A 23,262-nucleotide genomic window follows, 5' to 3' on the forward strand; every position below is an offset into this window, starting at 1 on the left:
CATTGCCTCCCGCAGTTTGGTCAGACTCACGTTGGTAGCTTCGAGAATTCACTGTCCAACATCTCATCTTCTGTCATCCCCTTCTCTTAGTGCCCTCAATCTTTCTCAACATCAGGGTCTTTTCCAGGGAGTCTTCTCTTCTCATGAGGTGGCCGGAGTATTGGAGCCTCAGCTTCAGGATCTGTCCTTCCAGTGAGCACTCAGGGCTCATTTCCTTCAGAATGGATAGGTTTGATCTTCGTGCAGTCCATGGGACTCTCAAGAGTTTCCTCCAGCACCATAATTCAAAAGCATCAATTCTTCGGTGATCAGCCTTTTTTATGGACTTCAGGGATAAAAACATTTACACTAATGTAGAGGCAGCAATGTAAGGTGTGTGTGTTTTACACTTGCCTGTGAAAGCCTTTTAGTCATAAGTGTGTAGCTTGGTCAGTTTCTTAATATCTTAGCACCTTTTCACATACAATGAATGGATTTGATCCAGTTTAGCTAGTCTGTGGATGGAAATGCTCCTTCCATATATGGAAGGCACTGAGATCCAGTAGAGTAGAATAGGAGCCACCAACTTTTTTGGAAACTAGAGAAACTGTGGTTGGCACCACACACAGATCCACTGCAATGAAGTACACATCAACTTAATGCTTCTTTTGAGGCTAATTTCGGTCAAGGGAGTGAATTCCATGCACACCAGGAGAGGTTTCTCCGGGCACATGAGTGCCTGGAGTGGAGGCTTTCTGCCTGAGGAAGCTAGGCAGGTGATCTTTTGCTGGTCCCTCCTTCCCATTGTGGCTCCCTATTCCATCTCTCACACTGCTCTGGAGGCTGCAAAGGAAAGGAAGACTAGGTGAAGTTTGTCTCCCGATCCTCTTCCTGCAGAATGAATGGAACACCACTGAGCACAACTCTGACTCCAGCCTCATAGCGTTTAACTATAAAGTACATCTGCAGCCCACAATAAAGCTACGGTATCTTGTCTTTGCTATGAGATACCTGCACAATTATCCTTATTGCTTGTAGCTGCTGTGGTGTCATCTGGTTGCTAGATATGTTTCTTGAGCTTTGTTTCCCTGAAAGTGTGTTTGTATATTTGTCTGTGTTGCCACTTGATAGCAACAGCATTGTTGTTGTTTTTAAGGCAGGTGGTTTTTTTGGTATTTGTACTGAAAACAAGCCTTTTTATGTTTCTGATCCCTTCAATGGATGGATGTATTTATTTTTAAATACTGTCTGTTACTATTCCTTACATGTATTTTTAGGAAAGTAGGAAAATAACAGATTGATGATGGCTGTGATGCAACTCCCCCCCCCCATGTATGAGCTGAAAGCACTTTTCCATTCACACAGACAAGGGGTGACGCTTCCTTCTGTCAGTGGCTTCTCATGACTCAAGGGATCCTGTTCTGGAGAAGCTCTGATCTTGGAGAACAAATTTTTTTCTGGGGCGGGGGGGGGGGTGTTACAGGGATCTGCTGTTGCTATAAAAGGGCATCCCAGAAGCCCCAGTACATAGTAGTGGACCATCTGCAGAGATTTGGATTAATCCAAGGAGTTTTGGATTATATGTTCCCAAAGCCCTTCAAATAACACTTGAAACAAAATCTATCCAGCCTGTCTGCCGGAAAATACTGCTTATGCAGGATATTTTTATTTCTCTGGCTTCTAGCACAGTGCTGTGTATTAATTCATTACACTTTCAGAATATCAATTAAAAATTGTGTCTATTTGGCTCTTACAGCTGCAAACAGAAGACTAATTTGGCTAAAGCATGGCAGATCAATCTCGAATAATAATTTTGAACCATTCCCATCTTCAGGAAAGAAAGCCTATTGGCAGACATTACTTATTTTCTCAAGAGCCCTCCCCTACCCCCTCTGACTGCTACCAAATGCAATTTAATGTTGACAGTGCACTTTTATTTTTTGTTTTGTTTTGATTGCCTTACTGGTTTCCTTCTCAGAATAACAACAATGACCATGCAGCTATGTCGGTAAGTAGATGCAAGCTGAAGAAAAAGCATGCACATGGAAAACTTAAACTATGAACTGCCTGCAGGCTTATTGCTTCAATTCTGGGTGACTTTATTTAAAACCCCTCTATTTACACCAATCTGACTCTATACTAAATTGTGTAGTTGCATGCAGAATCCAAGTTGAAGACTAACCTTGGTTTTTGGACATCAAGGCAGAAGGAACCTTTTAAAGCCTCATAGAAACATGATAGGGCATGTGTTGCATCTGAAATGAGATCATTCAAAGGAGACCATAAGACCTCTTGGATGTGAGGTCAGGTGTCAGAATGCAGCTATGGGGATGTGCATACGAAATAAGGTTAAAATGGCTAGATAGTGGCTGAGAATAAAGAGCTGGTGAAAGTTTTAGACAGTCTCTTTCAAAAACACACTTTTTGAAGTGAGGAGAATGTCTGCACCCAAATGTATTTCTTAAAAGATGATGGATTGCTTTAAAAGATTCATGCCCCAATTATTTTCAGGTCACCGACTCATTTTGAGTAGTTTACTTTGGCCCAACATAAATATTTGCATTATAATGAATAACTGCTACTTTCAGACTTGCTAGCGATTGGAAAGCTTCCTCCTTTATTATTTTTTTTAAAAAATGCTGGTGCAGAATTGTGTTCTACTCATTTACCCACAGGACACTTTCCCCACTTTATAATGATTTTGCATCAACACTTCAGTAGAAAAAGTATGCAACAAATGAGATATGATGATCATGTTAGTTCCACGCGTGTTGTGCTATAAGCATAAATAGTTTCAAAGGGTCAACTCATTCCACATCACCTTCCACTTTGATATATGACTTTCTGAAGACAAATTTAGAGGAAGATAAAAATGCTTAAAGATATTGTTTCAGATAATGCCAGGGGTAAAAAGCTCATGGAAGTATTGATAACATGAAAGGTAATTCTGGCTGACGGTCACGATGGCAGCCATAAGGAATTCTGATGTCCTAAGTGCAAAGCAGTCCCCCAAATGGCTACCATATGGCAGCCATGCCTTCTCCAGTTATCTCTAGATAACACAATATTTCATTTGCTGGTCAGGGCTGCTTCATGCATGAAAACTATAACATGAGCAAATCCCAGTTGTACATCACAAAGCTTCACTTGCTTGAAGCATACACATGTATTTTATTTCAATGCATATTCACCATTAAAGCATGTTGCAAAGCTGTGTTTGGTTGTCTCTCTTTAAAATAGCATATTGGTATGTGGAGTATAATTTGAAACCTTATATCCAGCTCAGCGGAATATTTATCCTTCAGTCATGTATTGATAATTCTTACCATTCATGATCTTCAATCTAGTTGAAAACGTGTGCTTCTAAGTCGTTGCTTCTTTTGTTTGATTCAGATTTTATTCAGTTGTTTATGCGAATCTGTTCCTCCCCACTCCCTGCTCATGTTCTAATTTCTGTACATTTTAAACATGTAGAAAGAATGCAGTGTGTGTCGTAACTTGCTTAGAGAGGACAACTGGAAAAATGCCCTCTGACGCTAATGTATTTCCTGGATATTGAGACCCATCTCTAAAACAGCAGAGAGAGGCACTGAGGGGATGGATGTTTACCAGTGATGTAGTCATGTTAGTCTGTTGCAATGAAAACGAGTTTTCTTTCACCTTATAGACTACAGAAAGGCATTACAGCATAAGCTGTCATGAACTACAGTGTCCATCATCACATGCAACAGGATTAATGTATGGATGAAGTCCAGGCTTACTTACAACTACCTTCCAGGTGTACTGGTGATAGTTATGAACATAGGGAATTGCTTTGTACTGCATCAAGCCACTGGTCTACCTAGCTCAGAACTACATTGACTTGCAGTGTCTTCACAGCATACATCTCCAAACTCGGCCCTCCAGATGTTTTGGGACTACAACTCCCATCATCCCTAGCTAACAGGACCAGTGGTCAGGGATACAGTAATGGCAATTGTAGACCCAAAACATCTGGAGGGCCGAGTTTGGGGATGCCTGCTCTACAGGGTTTCAGATGAGGAGAGTCTGCAAATACTCCTAACAATGAAGAATGGGAAAGTATTATTAGATTGTTTGTTTATAATTTTTCCTAATAGGAAAAAAGAAATTGGGTGGTTTGCCCAACATTGCAGAGGAAGTTGATATGCCAGAGTTAGAAACTGATCTCCAACTGATTTCCTAGCAGCCTTATCCATTTTCTCAAGTTAAACTTAGAGCTACCGTAATTGGCCTTATCTTTTCAGAGTTGTTACCAGCTGTTGTGAGCCATTTGGCTTGCCCTGGCTCTGCTAAGGATTTTGCTGTTATGTGTTTGCTTTCACCTTGGAGATCCTCAGAAATAAACATTTGGAGATGCTTTAATTTAACTGTTGGCAATGGCGGAGGCAACACAAATGAGGTGAACAACTGAGTTATCATAATCCAGTTCTTGTGTGGTCTAAAACAGACTTTGAATATTCTGGGGGGGGGGGAAATGTGGGATATGCTGTTTTCCCCTCAACGATTATATGAAAAATTATCACTGGCAAAATTAGATGTTGATGGAATGAAAATGGTTAAAGTTTGTCTGATAACTAAGCCTTTCCAAGAGTCTTTATGTTCTTAACATATATTCATAAACCATTATCACAGAATTCAAACCTTTGTTTTAAGATCACAATCATGTACCGTGATCCTAAAAAGCTGCTAGCATATTTGCCTATGATGTGCTCGTATAAAGCATCCCAATTACTTTTTAGCAGCTATTGCCATGTGGACGTTAGACTATCTTGATCAATTGCTTCTGTGTTATAGAAATTGCAAATATTCCCAGCATACCTTTTTGATCAGTTTTTAAGAGACACAGTTGTAAACACACCTATTATTATGATTGTTGTTGTTGTTGATATTTTTATGAGAAGGGGTAATTTAGTGCTGCTATTAGATCAACAGGAAGATTTGATTCTTGCTATCAGGAGAATACTTGATTTAGCATTCTTAAATATGTGAGTTACCCTTTAGATTTGATCCATTTAAAAAAGCTTCTGCTTAATGTGTGATTTAATGTTGTTAAACTAATTATAAAGCTAGACTTTCAGATGTAACAGACAAGTCTTGTTGTTCCCTGTTTTCTTGGGGGGATTGTGGATTGTGTTTTATTGTTCCCTTGATTGGCAGTAAAAGCCTTATTTCACAGCTTGCAGCGAGGAGCTATTGGATAAAGGGTGGTGGCGCTCCACGAGCTATATTCAAAAACTGTCAATCAAAAGCCCACGTAGGCTACTTAGAGAATGGAGTTTCTTACTGATTCTTCCAAATGTCGTCTCATGCTGTCCTTGATTGGCATAGCCTGGCAGGGAGGATGGATGAATCTGTCACCGGCTGGTTAATTGTGTTGCCGGTCTCAGTCTGACATCGGGTCTTTGACTCTTAAGTGGCTCAATACAAAACAAATTAGCAGATTGTAGTCATATTTCTCATCCTATATGCTTTGACTTTGTTGAATGCAGTCCATAAATCATATTGACTGACACACTACTGAATGATGAAAGCTGCTTTTGAGACAGCTAGCTATGACTCTAGAAAGCAGCACCGTGAAGGTGCCATGCAAGAAGGATGCATATGGCCGACCCTTGGGGAATTTCCTAGGAGCCAAATGTCTCTTTACAGCAATTGTTCTTAAGAGAAAAGCTTTCGGACACTACAGAAAGGATTTAACATGTCAGCAGATTCTCTTTTACAAGTTCCTTTGAAATATAAGACGTTTGTCTAAGGGTTTTCTTTTTCTCCCAAACTTGTATTTCAGCAAATGTGACGGGTGGGTAAGCTGAAGGTGTCCTATCTTCTAGCAGGTGTTATTGGTGGTTTCTTTTTTAATGTAAGAGAATACTTATTTCTTGAACTTTGCCGTGGTGGTATACAAAATATGGATAGCTGTAATTGATGAATAAGGACAAAGGTGTTAGTAGTTGTTGGGTAGCAGTAATTGTAGGGAACCCAAACAAAACCGTTTCCCTCCCTTAAGCTAAATATACATAATGGATGTAACAGCATCAAACAGGGATCCAATGCTGATTATTAAGGATGATTTTGAAGGCCCATGATGAACATTCATTCAGAATCAATGCAATGATGTTATAGTTTCTTACATGTAAGAAATTGAAAGCGTTGGGTAACAAAAGATGCTTCAAACTGCCCTGTTAAGTCTAGAGACATGAGCTCACTTGCCGCTCAAGATGAATTTGAACAAATATCACATTTTAACCTACCCACATTTGCCAGTTTTGTGCATTTTCAATTTGGAAGACCTGTATACTTACAACAATTTAAAAGTTACTGGTAAACTGAGCAGTAAAAAACAGATTCAGGTGCCTATGACTTACCGTTAAAAGTTAAAATGTTTAGACTTGGCTTCTTTATCTTGGTCCAAAATGAAAACCTACATGATCTCAAGTGGTTATAACATGCTCCTTTTCCCTCTTCTGCTTTTTGTTTTTTGTTTACTGTGCCACGAGAGCAATAAGCCTGTAGTCCGAGTGCATAGTTGAAAGCAATTTTAAAAATTCATTTTAGGGGGTTAGCATTTGTCTACCATTATAACAAACATTTAATGTATTTGTATGAAACCTAACTCTTAAAAAGCCGCATAAATTATCATGCTGTGTATTGTAACCATTACCTTGTGCTCCATTACTATTGTAACCAATTTTAAACAACTGAATGCCTAGGTTTGGTGAGAAATGTGAAATGGAATATTTGTATAACAATATGGTCCATAATATAATTGCATTTTGGATTTAATTGGATGTTGTGGTTTTTGATAACTTCATTAATATGCTTACTGTTACTATATAACAGTGGCATCAAAAAAAATTATGTAAAATAGGACATGGAGCTGATTTGATGGGGTGCTGCATTAAATCAAAATGCAGTTGCTCCATTAAATCCAAATGATATTTCCATCAAGTATTTTAAATCAGCTACATCATAATTGAATTAAGCCCATTGATTCTTCTCTCCTCCTCCCCGCCCCAATTCTCTCCTTTCCCCCCATTCATATTGATATTGTTCCATTTTGGGGAATTAGAACTGCATGTCCCCCAGTCTGGTCACTGCTGGGTTTCAGACATTTCAAGCATGTTCTGGTGTGTGTTCATTTATTTCTTTTTCTGTTGACACTTGGTTTGTACCTGTCAAATGTTAGTTTCATAAAAGCTTTCAGTTTTTAAATGCCCACCAAAGAGGATGTGTCGTGGACCATGAACGGAACATATACTTTAGTATCCAGTAATAATAAATACAAACCAAAAATAGGAGAATTTTCAAAATTGAGTCTTTTTCTGTCTGTTTGGTTCTAAAGGTAGCTGAACACATACAGATGCTAAGTAGGTTATCTGCCCCAAGTTAAACTTTTAAGTCATAGTTCTAATCTAGAATGAACCTGTCTATATAAAATCAAAGTCATTTCTTTCCTTTTGAATCAGTATGTTTGGTATGCAACAAGATATAGGCCTGGTTTGCATGTAACATCAAACCATGGTTTAAGTAAGCCTTTGTTAATAAACCATGATTAGCATTACATGTGAACTATGCCCCTATTACTGTGGTTTGTTAGTGAAAAAAATGCAATGGTTTGTTCTTGGCTTACTGATGTTACCTTCAGTATGGCCCATTTCTGGACCAGGGGTCCCCAGACTTACCGCACTTCGGGCCAGTGCCCATGCACCTGCACACACACTATTTCCGGCACACTTTCGGGTCGTTGGAGAACCAGAAATGGCTTGCATGTGCACGGGCCTCCTCCGACCCGGAAGTGCACCGGAAATGGTGTGTGCGCATGCACACAAGCTATTTCCGGTCCCCCGGCGACCCAGAAGTGGGCCGCCATGCCACACCACTAAGAGTGGCCGGCAGCAGCAGGTGGCGGGGGGCGCTGGGGGCCAGATAAATCAGTCCATTGGGCCGTATCTGGGCCCCGGGCCGTAGTCTGGGGACTTCTGATCTGCACATATAATGCATTTAATGCTTTATTTAGGAATGGCATCAGCACAATTCTGTGCATGTTTCCAGAGAAGTAAATCCTATTTTATTCAATAGGGCGTACTTCCAGATGTGTAGGATTGCAGTCTTAAGATGCAACCCACTGATTCTTACCTAAGAGTAAACCTGATTGAACCCAGGGGAGTTACTTCTGAGTAAACATGCATGGGATTACAGTGTCGAGCACACTAGTGTTTAAACTCACAAATTACCAAAGTATTAAACCAAAATCTTATACTTTCCAACATATTTAATTTAGAAATGAGGAGGAGCCCTAAAATGTTAGCAGTAACTTTTGTAAACAATTCTTTAACTATTCCTTCTGATTAGATTAGAATTCCTACCTGGGCTTTGATCCAGTCACTTACTTAGAAATAATTTCCATTAGAATCAATGAGACTTGCTTCTCTGGAAATGTGTATAAGCTGTTGCGTTGGCATGTTTAACCTGCCTTTTCTGTCACTGGCACTGAAGTTTATGCTATAATTACTGGAGCAGAAATGTTTAGCATGAAACATGTATGTATACTTGAACAGCAGAGGATTGCATATGACTTCATAGATTAATTATTTTTAGAATTCGTATAGGTGCATAGATAGAGAGGGGAATATTTGAATTGTCTAGCTTGAAACGTGTAGCATTCCAGGAAATCCATTTTAATAGTGTTAAGGCAAGTGTTTTCTGTAAACCTGTTTTATGATGTGTGTTGCTGAATGTATATAACTTGTTAACATTGTCGTCTGAAAATACTATTCTAAATAAAGCTACTATTCGTAAACAGAATTTTAAAATATTACTGTACAACAGGAAGATGTAGCATTTACTGTCTGTTTGTTCTTGGGCTTTATAAATTTGGGAGAAAATGACCACTCTGACAAAACATTACTTACCTATTCTTACAACTTCTTGCCTTTTTTTTTTAATAGGGAAAAGTGGCCCAGACTGCTTGTATGTCAGCTTGCCAGCATCTGTCAACTTCCCTGATGCAGATGCTGTTGGATAATGATTTAAAACAAATTAGCATGGGAGCCATTCAGCAGTTTAATTTAGATGTCATACAGTGTGAATGTAAGTATGAGATTCTGAGCTATAAGTTAAGAGACAGTCATTCTTGTTTAGCGGGAGGATGTAAATATCCATTATATGTGCATTACTGTAATAAATAAATGTGGAAACTGGGGATCAATGAGATCTTTCTGTTTATTCAAGCAATGGTTCAAGAGTTGTTTGTTTGTTTGTTAAATTTGTATGCCACCCTTCATCTGAAATTCACAACATTGGTTGGATACATTCTAGAAGACTAGTAGTTTATTGGAATAAGAGAGAGTAACATAATAGATTTGTAACCTTTTAAAACCATTTAAAATCCTTACCAACATTTACACTAATACGTGTTCGTTTTTCCTCTGAACTGCAGTCAAAACATTATAGGTTCTAACATTTGTAGTTGTAGGCAATGTCTTCTGATAGTATTTAATTCCTAAAAGAGAAAGACTTAGGATCAGTCTGTAAATCACTTGAAACTTAAGCAACTGGGGGGGGAGTTTTATTTGCCATTTATTTTAAATTTGTTAGTATTTGTCTTTCAGAAACTGTTCTGGTGAGTTTCTTTTCAACAGAACTCTATAAGAACCAATTGAGGGGGTCTTAACATTTAAAAAGTTTATAAATATATTATACTAATTCAGCAGTGGAACAAATGATAAAGGGAATCTCAGTTCTTCAAAATTGTAAGCGCATAATGCCCTGCCTCCATCTCTCTCCTCTCCCCCCCCATTGTATTTTTCTCTTGTTATTTGTCTGTTTTGTGACACAAAATAAAATCTTTAATAAAAACTAAGTTTTTAAAAAAAAGATTTTAAGCAAGCAACTGGACATTTCCATTTTTGGCTGCCATGAGTTTCAGTAAAACCAACTCTTTGCTTCTCATATACTAAAATGTCCTTCAGCTATTTTATAAAGCTATATTGAGTTTGCTCAGTTTCTACCCCCCCCCCAACATTTCCTGTTTGACATATTAAACAACTCAGAGATCATTGTGGGGGGTTTTGTTTTTGTTTTCGGCGTCTGTTGCGGTGCTTCTGTTACAGAATATCTTGTGTGGTAGGAACCATTACATAATGGCTTCCAACTTTATAATATTTATATTATTTCAGATAATCTTTATTGTCATTGTCCCCTTGCGGGAACAACGAAATTATTGTAGAAAAATGTAATGTTTAATATTGGAACATGTTTAGTAAGATAAGTCAACCAGCTGTTACTGGCTATATTAAAGCAAGTGCTTTAATACTATTTTAAAGGGGAAAATAGTAATGGGAAGTGAGGATGGTAGGATATCACACCACAAGTAAAATATGCTCTTGCTTCAAATTTAGCCGGAATCTTTGCTTGGTAGGAAATGTCATTGTTTCAGGTCACTCTGAGCATGTGCAGGGAGATGTTTACATATAAAAACAAATCCATGCAAGCGTTACTGACTCATTACTTAAGGTATTAAAAATAAGGTCTAAGTTCACTTTAAGAAGTTCAAAATAGGTGATTCAACATTTGTAAACTTGAGCTGTTCCCTGGAAAATTCAACTAAAACACAGGCAGCCTTGCTTAACGGGTGTGCTACTCTCTTTCTCTCTCTCTCTGTCTCTCTCTGTGTGTTTGTGTCTCAAATGTGCTGAATCTGCTTTCTTTCTGACATTTCTTTCACAAGCTGTGCCATAGGCACATTCCACGAATCACTGTGCCAGCTGTGATTTATGATCTTACCACCCACTCCCTTCAGCTTCGGCTCTCCTGGGTCAACATTTTGAGCTTGGTACTTGTGACAGTGCCATTTACACTAGGAAGTGTCTTGCTACTGTATGCGATTAGATGATGTAGAAAAAGGAAGTAGCCAATATACCAAGATGTGATTCCATGAGCACTCTCTCATCCGATAGACTAGAGAAACCTTTTGGAATTGTTAATTGACTTTCGGTGTTCCAGTTGCTACCTGATTTCATCAGTGAAATGTCCAGCAAGACAACTGGTAGAAGTTGCCCCAAAGGCTGCTTATCCACTGTTCCCAACCTTTCCCTGCAAGGTGCAACCACAGGAGAGTTTTGGAAGTATGACACAATGCAGTCTCAGTTTACGTAGGATGATAGACCTGGCCAGTTACCAGAATGCCATGTGAACTGAATGTGAAGCATCATCTTGTGTCCTCTGCAACATTCCTGGTTTTCGTATCATAGGGATGTCTTAGCAGACAAAACAATATGGGGAAGGCTTTCTGTTGGTAGAAAGTACGGCATTTTAACTTACAAATCCACACATGCAGTGTGGTGGCTATTTTCTTTAAGAAATGTGTAAACTGCTTTCTGCCTTTAAAACCATTCAAAGTGATTCATAGATTATGAGCTCACTTTAGCAGCAGATGTTCATGTTTTAGGCTAATCCTCATTTTGTCATTCTGAACTGCTGAATGGCAGCTTTGCATGGAGCTACTGCAATATCCTAGATGTGATACTGCAGCTTGCTACAGCGAATTCAGTTTTTTCTTTTGTTTCACAAGCTGAAGTGGACCATGCAACTGTAGCATAAATATGACAGCTGATCATTATTCCTTGACCAGGTGATATATCAGAAAATGTAGCAGTAGAATGAAATTCCAAATAGTATACAATATTCAGGTTGCAGTCAGAAGCCAGAGAAGTAAACAAAACAAAACAAAACACTGACCAAAAGCCTGCTGAAAAAGCCAGCTTTTAACCTAGTGCTGAACAAACCACAGTGTAGCGGGCAGTTCCTCAAAGGTTGATCCCTTTGCTAAAGAGGCAAGTTCTAGTAGCGTAATAGATGTCTATGTGTATGTGAAAACCCATTGGAATAATTAGAGAATCTTTGATGTGGTATTTTTCCTTGGAACCAAACCATGAACCATAAGGATGTAGAATTGATTTTCTTGAACCTTATTCCATGTGGCAGACTATATTTCAAACTCAGCGGTGGTCTGTGAGGAAAAACCAATCCCATACTCCATAGGCTCACCTAAAATAGCCCCCCTTTGATATTTCTGCCCTTGCCTAGATCTTGGCTAAAGCAGATGCCCAGTGTATTTAGACAGAGTCTCCATTATACACATGCACCAAGGGCTTGCTTTAGACCACGAAGAACATCTATCAATACTTGGTCAGGGTCTGATTAACCAATAGAAATTGCTTGGGATGCTATGGACAAATGCACTTGTTCTCTCTCTCTCTCTCTCTCTCTCTCTCTCTCTCTCTCTCTCTCGTCTTATGGAGATACCTCTGAGGGGACTATGTCTCAGATTGAACTGGATCAACTCCAAATATATGGATCAAAATGCATATTGGGTGTGGAAGACCTGTTTGTAATGCTTACTGCGAAGCCTCAAATAATTTTTTTAAAAATTTCTTTACATCTGGATGAAGCATATTTAAATTCAAATGCCTGAGCCTACACCATGTTCCTTGAAAGTAAGATCCATTGGAAATAAATGGGACTGATTTTCAAGTGGCATATCGTATTTTTCGCTCCATAGGACGCACCTGACCACAGGACACACCTAGCTTTTAGAGGAGGAAAACAAGAAAAAAAATATTTCGCTTTCTTGAATTGCCCTAGGCATAGCAGCCAACTCCTAGAGGCCTAGGTGCCTTTGCCCCCCCCCCATTAAATATTTGAGGAAGCTTATTTTGCAAAGGGGGAAAGCGCCAATTTTTAGGATCAGGTCAAAGTTGCTGAGTTTCCTTGCAAAGGGGAAAAAGTCCTGTTTTTATGGGGTTCAACTCACAGTTCTTCAGCTTCTCTAGGAAAGGGACCCATTTATACAGTTTCCAGACAGATAATCTAATCAGCCAGTCACATGTCTCCCTCTGCAGACAACAATTGAGACCTAGGCAAGGGGCCGGGAGGGGCCGAGAAGGGAGCTAACTCTCTTATCTCCCTCCTCAATCTCTTGCAATCAGCTGCTCCTTTCTCTTTCCCTCTTGTTGGCCTTTAGCTCTTTAAAAAAGAAGCATGATCTGCCTTTAGTCCCTGGGCAATTCGGCTCCAGGGACAATGCATTCGCTCCATAAGACGCACAGAATTTCCTTTTACTTTTTAGGAGGAAAAAAGTGTGTCTTAAGGAATGAAAAATACCGTAGTTAGGACTGTGAGGTAAAAATGGTCGTATTGCAGCTTGTCTGCTTACTCCCTTTACCTGGTCTGTAACATAACCTGCATACTAATTGCTCGGCTTCTGTGTGGTTTGCATTTAAATGTCTGGTCCTCTTACATAGCTTTTACACTCTTTTGAATTTTAAGAGTAGAATTCCATTACGAACAACTTGTTAAAGGCATAAACACAACATTCTATCTTTTCTGTAACTCTGCTTAGATTATTCTGCCTCTTTGGATCTTTATGCTCCCTCCTGTTTACTGTCAGTTTTCTACCATGGTTAGGCTTAGGGACTAACCATCCCATTTTGCCACTGGAAGTGAAATGGGTATGTGCCACTGCCTGTCTTCCGCCATGCCACCCCTCCCTTCCACTGCTGCCACAATGCGTCTCCCCTTGCCACAGCTGTTGAGTGAAGGGGCATTCTGCAATGTGTTCCTGCTCATCTTCTCTGCCCCAGGTGCGAGAAAACGAGCACCAGTGTGGCACACCAGAACGCCTCTCCTCCCTCCAAAATTTGGCGAGAAGGGGATATTCTGCTGGTGGTGGAAGCGATTGGACGGGCAGGGTGTTGCCTCTGGATAAGCTAAGGAGATTTTATAGAGCAAATGCTATAATGGCAAAATTAGATGCTGACAGCTTTGGAACTGATAATAATTTTGAAAGGCTTTTCTAATAAATTCACCATGCAAAACAGCTGCCTCCTTTTCGTGCTATTTGGGACACAGGAACTCTGCATTGTAGGACAGAGGCGAAATGTTGGGGGAACATGCCAATGAACGTGTGTCATTAGAATATTTCCAGATCATTGCTCTTAAAAATGCTTGGTGATCCATGTTATAGTGAAAATAAATTTAGGATTCTCGATTGAAAGGATTTATTGTTGTTATTATTACAGTGTTCGCCAGCTCTGAGCCTGTACCTGGGTTCCACGGAGAAACCTTACAGTTAGCATTCATCGACCTCAGACAAGTAAGACATTATTTGTATGCATGTTAATGGTCACATTTTACTGAACACCAAGCCTTTGATTCACAGTCCAAGCAACCCTATGTGTTAGCAAATGACATGAAGTCCACTCAGGGGCATAGGAAGGGGGTGGGGTGAGGGCGGTCCGCCCCGGGTGTCATCCCAGAGGGGGGTGACAAAACCCTCCCTGGGCGGCTCACCCTGCCTCCCGGGTGCACGGCATGTGTACCACTCTGTGTGCCCGAGCAGCTAGCTCCACTGCTGAGTCCACTCACACAATGGCTTGTTGACCCCCTTACCCAGTTGCATTGCATGCTGCTCTAGAGGTTCACTGGAGAAGCAAGATGCCGCTGCAGGAAGCTGGGCTGGAGAAACCCTGGGGCTTCTGAGCCACATTATCAGATGCTTATGCCATAAATGTGTTTGTTGGTCCCACAAGACTCCTGATTTTGTTGCAACAGAGATGCACGACTACCCCTCTGACATTTTGGGAAAATTGGGGAAATGGCTAGCCCACTACTTCACGTGTAGCAAGCAAAAGGGTATAGCTATTCAGTTGTCAAGATGTGAGGTTGAATTCTAATGTATTTACAGAGTTGTAAATTTGAATGAAAAGGCTGTTTTAATATATGCAGATCTAATAATGAGTACAAACTTGACCCATATTTCTGTGTGGTGCTCTGTGGAATAGTTAAGTGGTAAGTAAGTTCAAATGATGGGTTTCGTGTGGGTTTGTTTGTTTTTTAAACATGTTTAAGGCTAGAGTTATCATGCATCATCATTAAAAGCAACATTTTATTCTGTAGAATATAATCTCTTGTCGATCTTTTACTTCAGGCTGAAATCATATTTGAGACTGCTTGATTATAGTAGGGCCTTATGAGGAGAGAGGGAAATGAATATATATATATATATATATATATATATATATATATATATATATATATTCCTTAATTTACCTTATGTGGGTTGCACCTTTTGCATTTCCTCACATCATAGGATTTCTAATTTTTATTGTTATTAGTAATCTCTTTTACATAACTAGTCTATCGTTTGCTTTAAAATCATTACCCAATTCATTTTCACAACTACCCAGTGAAGGTAGACCATAATGATAAATCCTAGTTTACATAAGAAAAAGCTGAACTCAGTTGTGTCTCTCCTAAGTATGACATAATATTTTCATTAGGTTCCCTATACCGTATCTGCCATTCAGAGTTCCAGGTGCACCATTATGTATTAAAAGTGGAATGCCTTCCAGGTATTTAAGCAACAACTATTTTAATACAATTCGTTGCAATCATTTTTGCTTTGCTTCTGAATACAGAACGTAAACGAAGACCAGTCCCTTTTTGTTTTCTTCCTCATCTCCTAGTGGCTCATTGCAGTGATGTCAATCCTTACAAAGAGCAACATTTAGCTTTTAGTAAGGATTTAACACTCTTCCTCTCCCTTCTATTTATGATCCATTTCTTTCTTAATAGGCCAAATGACAGTTCTTTTCAAGAATACTTAGAAAGGCAACAGAGCCTTTTTCAGAAAGAGGTCATGCTTCTGTTTTTTAGTTCGAATTCGATACTGTTTCATGAATTGCAGGATATGAAAGATAAGGAAGTGGGTCCAGTGGTCAGGTTTTACCTGCCCACCCGGACTGTGCCCTGAGGTCAAACTCCTGATATTTGCTGTTTGGTACAGAGGAGCTGATGACAGGTAGGGGCTGATACAAGGGGGAAAGCTTGAACCATATCAAAGCTAAAAGGCAAGAGAATTGGGACTCAGTGAGAGACTGTAGCTAAAAGATGGATCAGCAGGGTTGCCCTCCTTTTAAAAAGTAGCTGACCTGTGAGGGAAAAGACTTTATCGTCCTGCCAATCACATGCTTACTAATGGAAGCCAGTTATCTCAACAACAGCTTACTCTTTTCTGTGTGATTTCATGGCAACGGGCAAGATTAGTAGGAGCGTGGGGCAGCCTTTGCTGGTTATTTCTGGCACAAATTAATAAACGTAGCACGCACTGCAGTTAGCTGTAAAGTTTTGGTGCTTTGAAGACACGTTCGGGGCTGTTTCAGGCTTGATGTAGTAGGCACTTCTGCGTAGGAAATAGCATGAAACAACTGTGTAGATCAGCATGTACGTGTTGTAACATACATGAATACCTATATCAGCTAACTGGGTGCCCTCCAAGTGTTTTGGACTACAACTCCCATCAGCACCAGCTAGCACAGCTGACTGACACTGTTGTTCTGCATGCCATTTTGCATGCTATTTTTATTTAGAAATTTTGTCAGAGTGGACATGGGCCTCATAGTGGCTGAAAACTGGAGCAAGCATCCAAAAGTGAAAATGGCTACCTCTAAAGAACCACATGAAACATGCTCCTTTGCTCTCAGCAACCTGCTGTAATAATAATTTAACTGTTGCACCTCATATCTTCCTCCATAGCTGATCTAGAATGACTAAAGTGAGAAGTAGAAATTAATTGGTAATTCCTTATGGAATGACTATAGCAAAGTTGTTCCAGTTCCAGACATACTCTTGCAGAAATCCCCAGATAAAGCCTTCTTGAGTTATTGATTGCAAACTTTTTTATATATATGCATCCTAAATAAATACTTTGCCCAGAGTTGTTTGAATAGGTAGTATTGGATGATGGAAAAATCCATTATTATTTTCTACAACCAAATGGTCCTTATTCCTAAGTAAATGTATTTTAGTATCAGGGAGGCAGAAGCAAACACCATTTTGTTCCTGTAGCTATGGTAGCGAGTTTTAAGTGAATTTTTATAATGTGAAACTGCACACACTGAATGTCGTTATTTTGCCAACTCTGTTTTTTAAAAAGTGTGCTGCTGTCATTGTTTTTTTTTTTTTGCTGTAACAGATTAGGAATGTCAAAGCAGTTGGAAAGCATGGAATGTTGGTTGTGCGGTGAGCAGAGAAAGAAAATTGTATGCTTCACAACTGACTGATAACATTCTGGTTATCTAAAGGGGGAATCTCTATAAAACCATTAAGTCCAGGGTCTAAAATGATCTAGTGCTGCCACAACTGAACCCAGTGCTGACTGACTTGTGATTCATAAATTGATGTTCAGAGATGCACAGTTCTTTGTTTTTCAAAGCCTGGTTCCTTAAATATTCAAAAGTGACCAAAGGCTATATAGCACAATCAATTGATTCGGTAGGCAGGCCTTTGATTTTAACAGACTGAAATTCGCAGGAATTGCTTGCCAGGATTGGAAATTGTAATTATGCAAATAGGTGTTAGAAGGAGAAGGCTGGTATAATTGCTGTTGATGCCACACAGACACTCTATAGCCTAGGATGTTCTGAGCTGGAAGGCCACAAATGGACCTACCTATGGCTGTGAAACTCCCGCTCAACTCAAATGTAAAATATTTGACCTAACATTTTAAAAAGCATATATTGCCCCTTAGATTGGGCTTCCTACCTGAAGACTGGGAAGTGCCCAAGGTAACAACATGTTTTAAAAAAAAGAGGTGCAGGAAATTACTGGCAACCAAAATGATTAGGAGACTGAGGCAACTCTTCAGAGATTACAATAGTCAGGACTTTTTAACATAGAAAAAAGGGAGTAAAAGGTGAGGGGACATGATAGAGGTTTATGAAGTTATCTGTGGTGTGGAAAAACTGGACAGAAACAAGTTTGCCTCCCTCACAATACTTGAACCCATACTAGAACCCACAATACTAGAACCCACAATACCAGAACCCACAATACTAGAACTGAAGCTGAAAGATGAGAGAGTGAGAACAAACAAAAGGGAAGTGCTACTTAACATAGTTAAACTGTGGGATTTGCTGTCCCACAAGATGTGATGGGGATGGTTCAACTTAGTTGGCTTTAAAAGAGGTTTAGACTAGTTAGTGGAGGATAAGGCTATCAATTAAGCAAATGGCCATCACGACACCTCCAGTGTCTCAGGCAGAATGCCTCTCAACAGCAGGAGAAAGCTATTGCCCTCATGCAGTGTTCTTGAGCTTGCCCACTGTGGTAAACCAGATTATGCAGGCCCAGGAGATCTCTTCTTATTTTCTTATGTTCTTACCCATCTGCTGTCCTTCTAGAGTCAACAGGATTTCCTTAAGTAGCCAGGTATTTGGCATCAAGTACCAATTATTATCCACTTGATCGTACTGGGTACTAGAAGCTGTTGAAAACAGCTGCGGTAAGACCTGTTATCCATTCACTCAGTATGATGTACACGCCTCTTCAGGGTAGCTAATGGGAGGGAAAGGTACAGTGGCTTTGTGAAATCCAGTCCCAACTGTTTATCAGAAGGCCAAATGGTTATAAACAAGTGTACATTTTTGTAGGTGCATTCCATCATGTAATTCTAATGTTGAATAGAAATATTAACACATGCTGAAACATGCTAAATAGCTCACTGCCTGAGTGTTCACATGCTTGCCAAATACTGTGGACTTTCCACTGATCAGAGGATAGTGTGGTGCTGATATCACCCAAGGTTGCAGGTTCAATTCCCACATGGATATATAACTGCATTGCAGGGGGTTCTAGTTTGGTGAGCCTCAGGCTGCCTTCCAATATGCAGTTCTATGATTCTGTGTATTGATTAATGGCTTTGGTTACTGGTTGCTCCAAGGGGGTTTCTGCCTTGGCTTCTAAACTTCGTCTTCTTTCCCCATTATTTGCCCATCTGATACTGATATGCTTGTTTTTCAATTTGAGAAGTAATTTGCTGCCTGATACTGTGCTATATACTTTGCTAAAGGCACAGAAAATAAGATCAACTCTGTTTCCTTTGTCCAATATAAAGTTTGGTCCCTGTTTTTGCATTCTTGCTGACTTGCATCTCATTGTTCTTCTAAAGCTTGGGAAGCAGCCTAAATCATAGATACATCCTGTAATTGGAAGGATTCTAAGCTTACAATGAATGGAACTTGTTCTGGTTAGCTAGACCCACTTTCAAATAAATCCAGAATAATGTACAAACTAGAAATACTCAACTGAAAGGAGCTGAAAGTTCAAATGACGTAGAAATTATTCCCAGTAAGCTTAATTTAACTAAGCCAATAATACACCTTAAACTTCTTTTGAGCTCAAATTACTTTAATGAAGGTGTTAATTACTGAGGGATTAACACTACTTCCAAGTGATAATGGATGGAGTCCATCAATAGTGGGTTAGAATAATATGGTTTTAGGGAACACAAGAATCTACCAAAGGATTACTTGCCAGGAATGGATGCTATTTCAAAGTAGAGGCAGGTCATAAGTGATGTGTGTTTTTCCCCTTAAATCCCAGCAGGCTTCAATGAGGGAAAGAAATTATCTCTCCATTGTGAGGGCAAAATATTTCTCTTCTTGGCACAGTTCAACAAAAGCCAAAATAACTGAATTTATCAATCCCTCTAGTTTTAGCTGACAGGATGCACACCTGAGAGTTCCTTTTTGTTTCTAAAGGTGGAAGCAAAGAGATTCCATGGACCTCTTGCATGGTACCTGCAGGGATCCACCCTATCAATATTTGCTGATGACTCTTCTCCAAACTAAGTTCCTGTAGTGACAGTGGTTACCAAGTAACTGAACTGCAATTGTGAGCTGCACATGAAAAATCCAACCCAACACAATCATGATAAGATGGAAGCCATATTGGCTGGCAAGGCCTGTTACCTAGGGGAGATTGCAGTTCCCCTCATACTGGCTCACCTTTCCCTGTCACTCAGGTTCATTGCCTTGGAAGCTGTTGGATCCTAGCACTTCACCCGCCTTCTGGCGAGGCTTTCTATTATCTCCCATAGATTGTAGGAAGTGCTACAGTGTGTCAAAACATCTGGTTTTAGTGCTTTGGTATATCAGTCAGCACAAGATGCCTCAGAGGAATTGCCAGGACTTACTAAATACCAGATGTGCTGAATCCCTATTCTTTCTCAAACCACTCGTACTGGGCTTAATGGCCACTGAATTCAATCTAGTGCCAGCTGGCTACTCATACTATCAAGTTTTAGAGTTCCTAATTTGAGGTTTGCTATTAGTGGTGCTGGAAAATAACAGTCTCTACTGTCTGCTTATGCTGCTTACTTACTAAAGTTACTGGAGTGTCAAGTGACTTCTGTGTGGTTGGGAGTGCTTACGACCAGTTTAGGCTGGTTCACCAGCTATGGCTGTTCATGGACCAGGATAGCCTGGCCCCAGTTGTCCACACTTTGGTGACCTCCTGCCTGGAGCGCCCTAATGTGCTCTGTGTGGGGCAGCTCTTGAAGGCAGCCCAGAGGCAGCAGCTAGTTGCAGAATGTAGCTGGTGGGTTGTTAAGCGGAGCAGCCTGCTAGGACTTTGTGTCACCAGTCCTGAAAGCACAGCAGTGGCTGTTAGTATATCAACGTTCTGGGGATAGCGCTTAAAGCCAAAATTGTGTGTAGTCAAAACGCAATGGGTGCAATGGCAAGTGGGGTTGCAACCTAAATGCCTGTAAATTGCAGGATTGTACTGTAAGCTAAGGGACCCAGGTGGCGCTGTGGGTTAAACCACAGAGCCTAGGGCTTGCTGATCAGAAGGTCGGCGGTTCAAATCCCTCTGACGGGGTGAGCTCCTGTTGCTCGGTCACAGCTCCTGCCAACCTAGCAGTTCGAAAGCACGTCAAAGTGCAAGTAGATAAATAGGTACCGTTACAGTGGGAAGGTAAACGGCGTTTCCATGCACTGTTCTGGTTCGCCCGAAAGCAGCTTTGTCATGCTGGCCACATGACCTGGAAGCTGTATGCTGGCTCCCTCGGCCAATAACGCGAGATGAGCGCCGCAACCACAGAGTCGGCCACGACTGGACCTAATGGTCAGGGGTCCCTTTACCTTTACCTTACTGTAAGCTAAACCCCAAGTTCTTTAAAAAGCAGTATCAACCATCTTGGGCCTTACAGGCATTGTTGGTGGTGCCATACCTGAGTGCTGCCCACTTGGCATTGGCCTATACAGTCATACCTCGGTTTGAGAACGCTCTGGTTTGAGTACTTTCAGTTTAAGTACTCCGCTGACCCAGAAGTGTTTACTTCCGGGTTCCGTGGCATGCGCATGCGCAGAAGCGATCTGCACAGTCGCACACACCCAGAAGAGCCGCTCAGATTAAGTACTTTTCAGGGTGCGACTGGTACCCACAATTAAGTACTTAACCCGAGGTACCACTGTATCTGTCCTTCTCATTATTAATGTTTAGGAGCAACTTATAAACATTTCTGTTTACCCAGGCATTTGATAGCTGTAAGGTAATCTTGAAGTTGTTGACAGTGAGGGTATGTGGTTTGTTTTTGTTTTTGCATGTTTTTGTTTCATTTTTAATGGTTAGCAGAAGAGCCTTAGCTAAGTAATAGAGCCATCTACTTTGCTGTAGATGTTCAATCCTTGGCATCTTCAAGTGGGGCTGGGAGAGTTCATTGGCTGAAGCCCTGGAGACCCATTCCCAGTGACTGCCTTTAAAAACAAAAAACACCACATTGATGTTTGCCTCATCATGCCAATAAAGACTGAATGAGTGAATAAATAAATAAATGTGTGCTGCCTTGGAAAGAGTAGGATAGAAATTTAATAAATAAATAAAACTAACTACTGTTTGCTACCTTTTTTGTTACTATACTGAAGACAGACTGAATAAACATGGAAAAGTAACAAGAACAATGCATGACCAAAAATACAAATGTCACTGAGCAGACTACAGAGTAAGTGCTGAGGAAAAATAATCCACCCCCACATATCTGTTGTACTAATTCTTTTGACAATTTTGAGGGTGTTCTCCTAATAATCTGCATGTCGGTGTGATTGTTTGTCATTGATTTCTCCACACACATGCTGAAAAGAAGTTTTTGGTTGCCCCAAAATAATGTGTTTCAGTATCACCTGAAGAACACTGTTCTTGTGAGGAGAGGCTTTATGGTTGATGGATGAACTTGAATGAAAATTCTGTCATGAGAAATCATTTTGTAAATGGTGCATATGCTTAAGATTCAGTAGTTTTGGAGGTATTACCATTAGTCACTGAAGTTTTTAATGCTGCTTGCAAGCCTGCAATCAAATAGGTTTGATCAGAGTGTTAATAATTTGATACATTGTAGGAACTGATTCGATACAATGTTGTAGTCTCTAAAGTTACTTTTTATTATTACTTTATTTCTTTTTATTTATATACTGTGCCCTAATGTCTTCTAAGTGGTTTACAACTACCGTGTTTCCCCCTTTTTAAGACGGAGTCATAATATAAGCCATGGCAGGATTTTAAAGCCTTTGTAAAATATAAGACATACCCCGAAAATAAGCCATGCCTGCAGGGTCGGCTCCCAGCAGCGCTGGGCATGGGAGAGAGGAGACTGAGCAGCCACTGTGGCATTGCGCTGCCAGAGACTCGCAGCCACTGAGGAGCTTGCGGCGCCGGGGCTTGCAGGCGGCTCTCGCCTTGCCGCCCTTTCTCCTGCTCCCGGGGGAGACGTGGCTTCTATTCCCCATTGCCAAGGAAACAGCCCGGGGGAGAGACGCCAGAGCTGAGGCGCCCCCCGCCCGCGGATCCCACGTGCCGCCGAAAACGGCAATGCTTAGGGCCCCCCACTCCTCGCCCGAAGTGGAGTAAGGCCCCCCGAGCGGTCCAGGGCTTGCTTCCGAATGCGCAGGGACAGGACTGCGCTGTTAAACTCTTTGCAAACTCCTTGCCCAAAAGAAAGCTGTCCTGCAGAGTGCCGGATCGAGGAGCCGGTCTGCAGAGTCAGCGCCCAGCAGCGCGGCGCTGGATTGAGGAGGCGGTGCTTCGTGCGGAGCTGCTGGGCGCCGACCCGGCAGGCCGCTTCCTCGATCCGGCGGCCTCCCGGGTGGGCGCCCAGCAGCGCCGCGCGGAGCACCGGATCGAGGAAGCGGCCTGCCGGGTCGGCGCCCAGCAGCTCCGCACGAAGCACCGCCTCCTCAATCCAGCGCCGCGCTGCTGGGCGCTGACTCTACAGACCGGCGGTGCTCCGCGCGGCGCTGCTGGGCGCCAACCCGGGAGGCCGCCAGATCGAGGAAGCGGCCTGCCGGGTCGGCGCCCAGCAGCTCCGCACGAAGCACCGCCTCCTCAATCCAGCGCCGCGCTGCTGGGCGCTGACTCTGCAGACCGGCT

At 41.2% G+C, this 23,262-nt stretch overlaps 1 protein-coding gene across 5 annotated transcripts in view; it reads left to right on the forward strand.

Moving 5' to 3' along the window:
- EXOC6 (exocyst complex component 6) overlaps positions 1-23,262 on the forward strand; it is a 114,614-nt gene that overhangs the window by 67,508 nt on the left and 23,844 nt on the right. For 4 of the 5 annotated variants that reach the window (XR_009557616.1, XR_009557617.1, XM_060274852.1 and 1 more), the window contains exons 19-20: positions 8,946-9,087; positions 14,079-14,152. Coding sequence is in view for 3 of the 5 variants with exons in the window: in XM_060274852.1 (XP_060130835.1) it covers positions 8,946-9,087; positions 14,079-14,152 (216 nt within the window). In the remaining 2 variants the exon portion in view is untranslated. Of the gene's footprint in view, positions 1-1,957; positions 1,988-8,945; positions 9,088-14,078; positions 15,063-23,262 lie in introns of those variants that run through there. The other variant, XM_060274851.1, reaches the window with a different exon arrangement.

The sequence above is a fragment of the Zootoca vivipara genome, chromosome 5 (genome assembly GCF_963506605.1).
Source record: "Zootoca vivipara chromosome 5, rZooViv1.1, whole genome shotgun sequence".
Classification (NCBI taxonomy): Eukaryota; Metazoa; Chordata; class Lepidosauria; order Squamata; family Lacertidae; genus Zootoca; species Zootoca vivipara.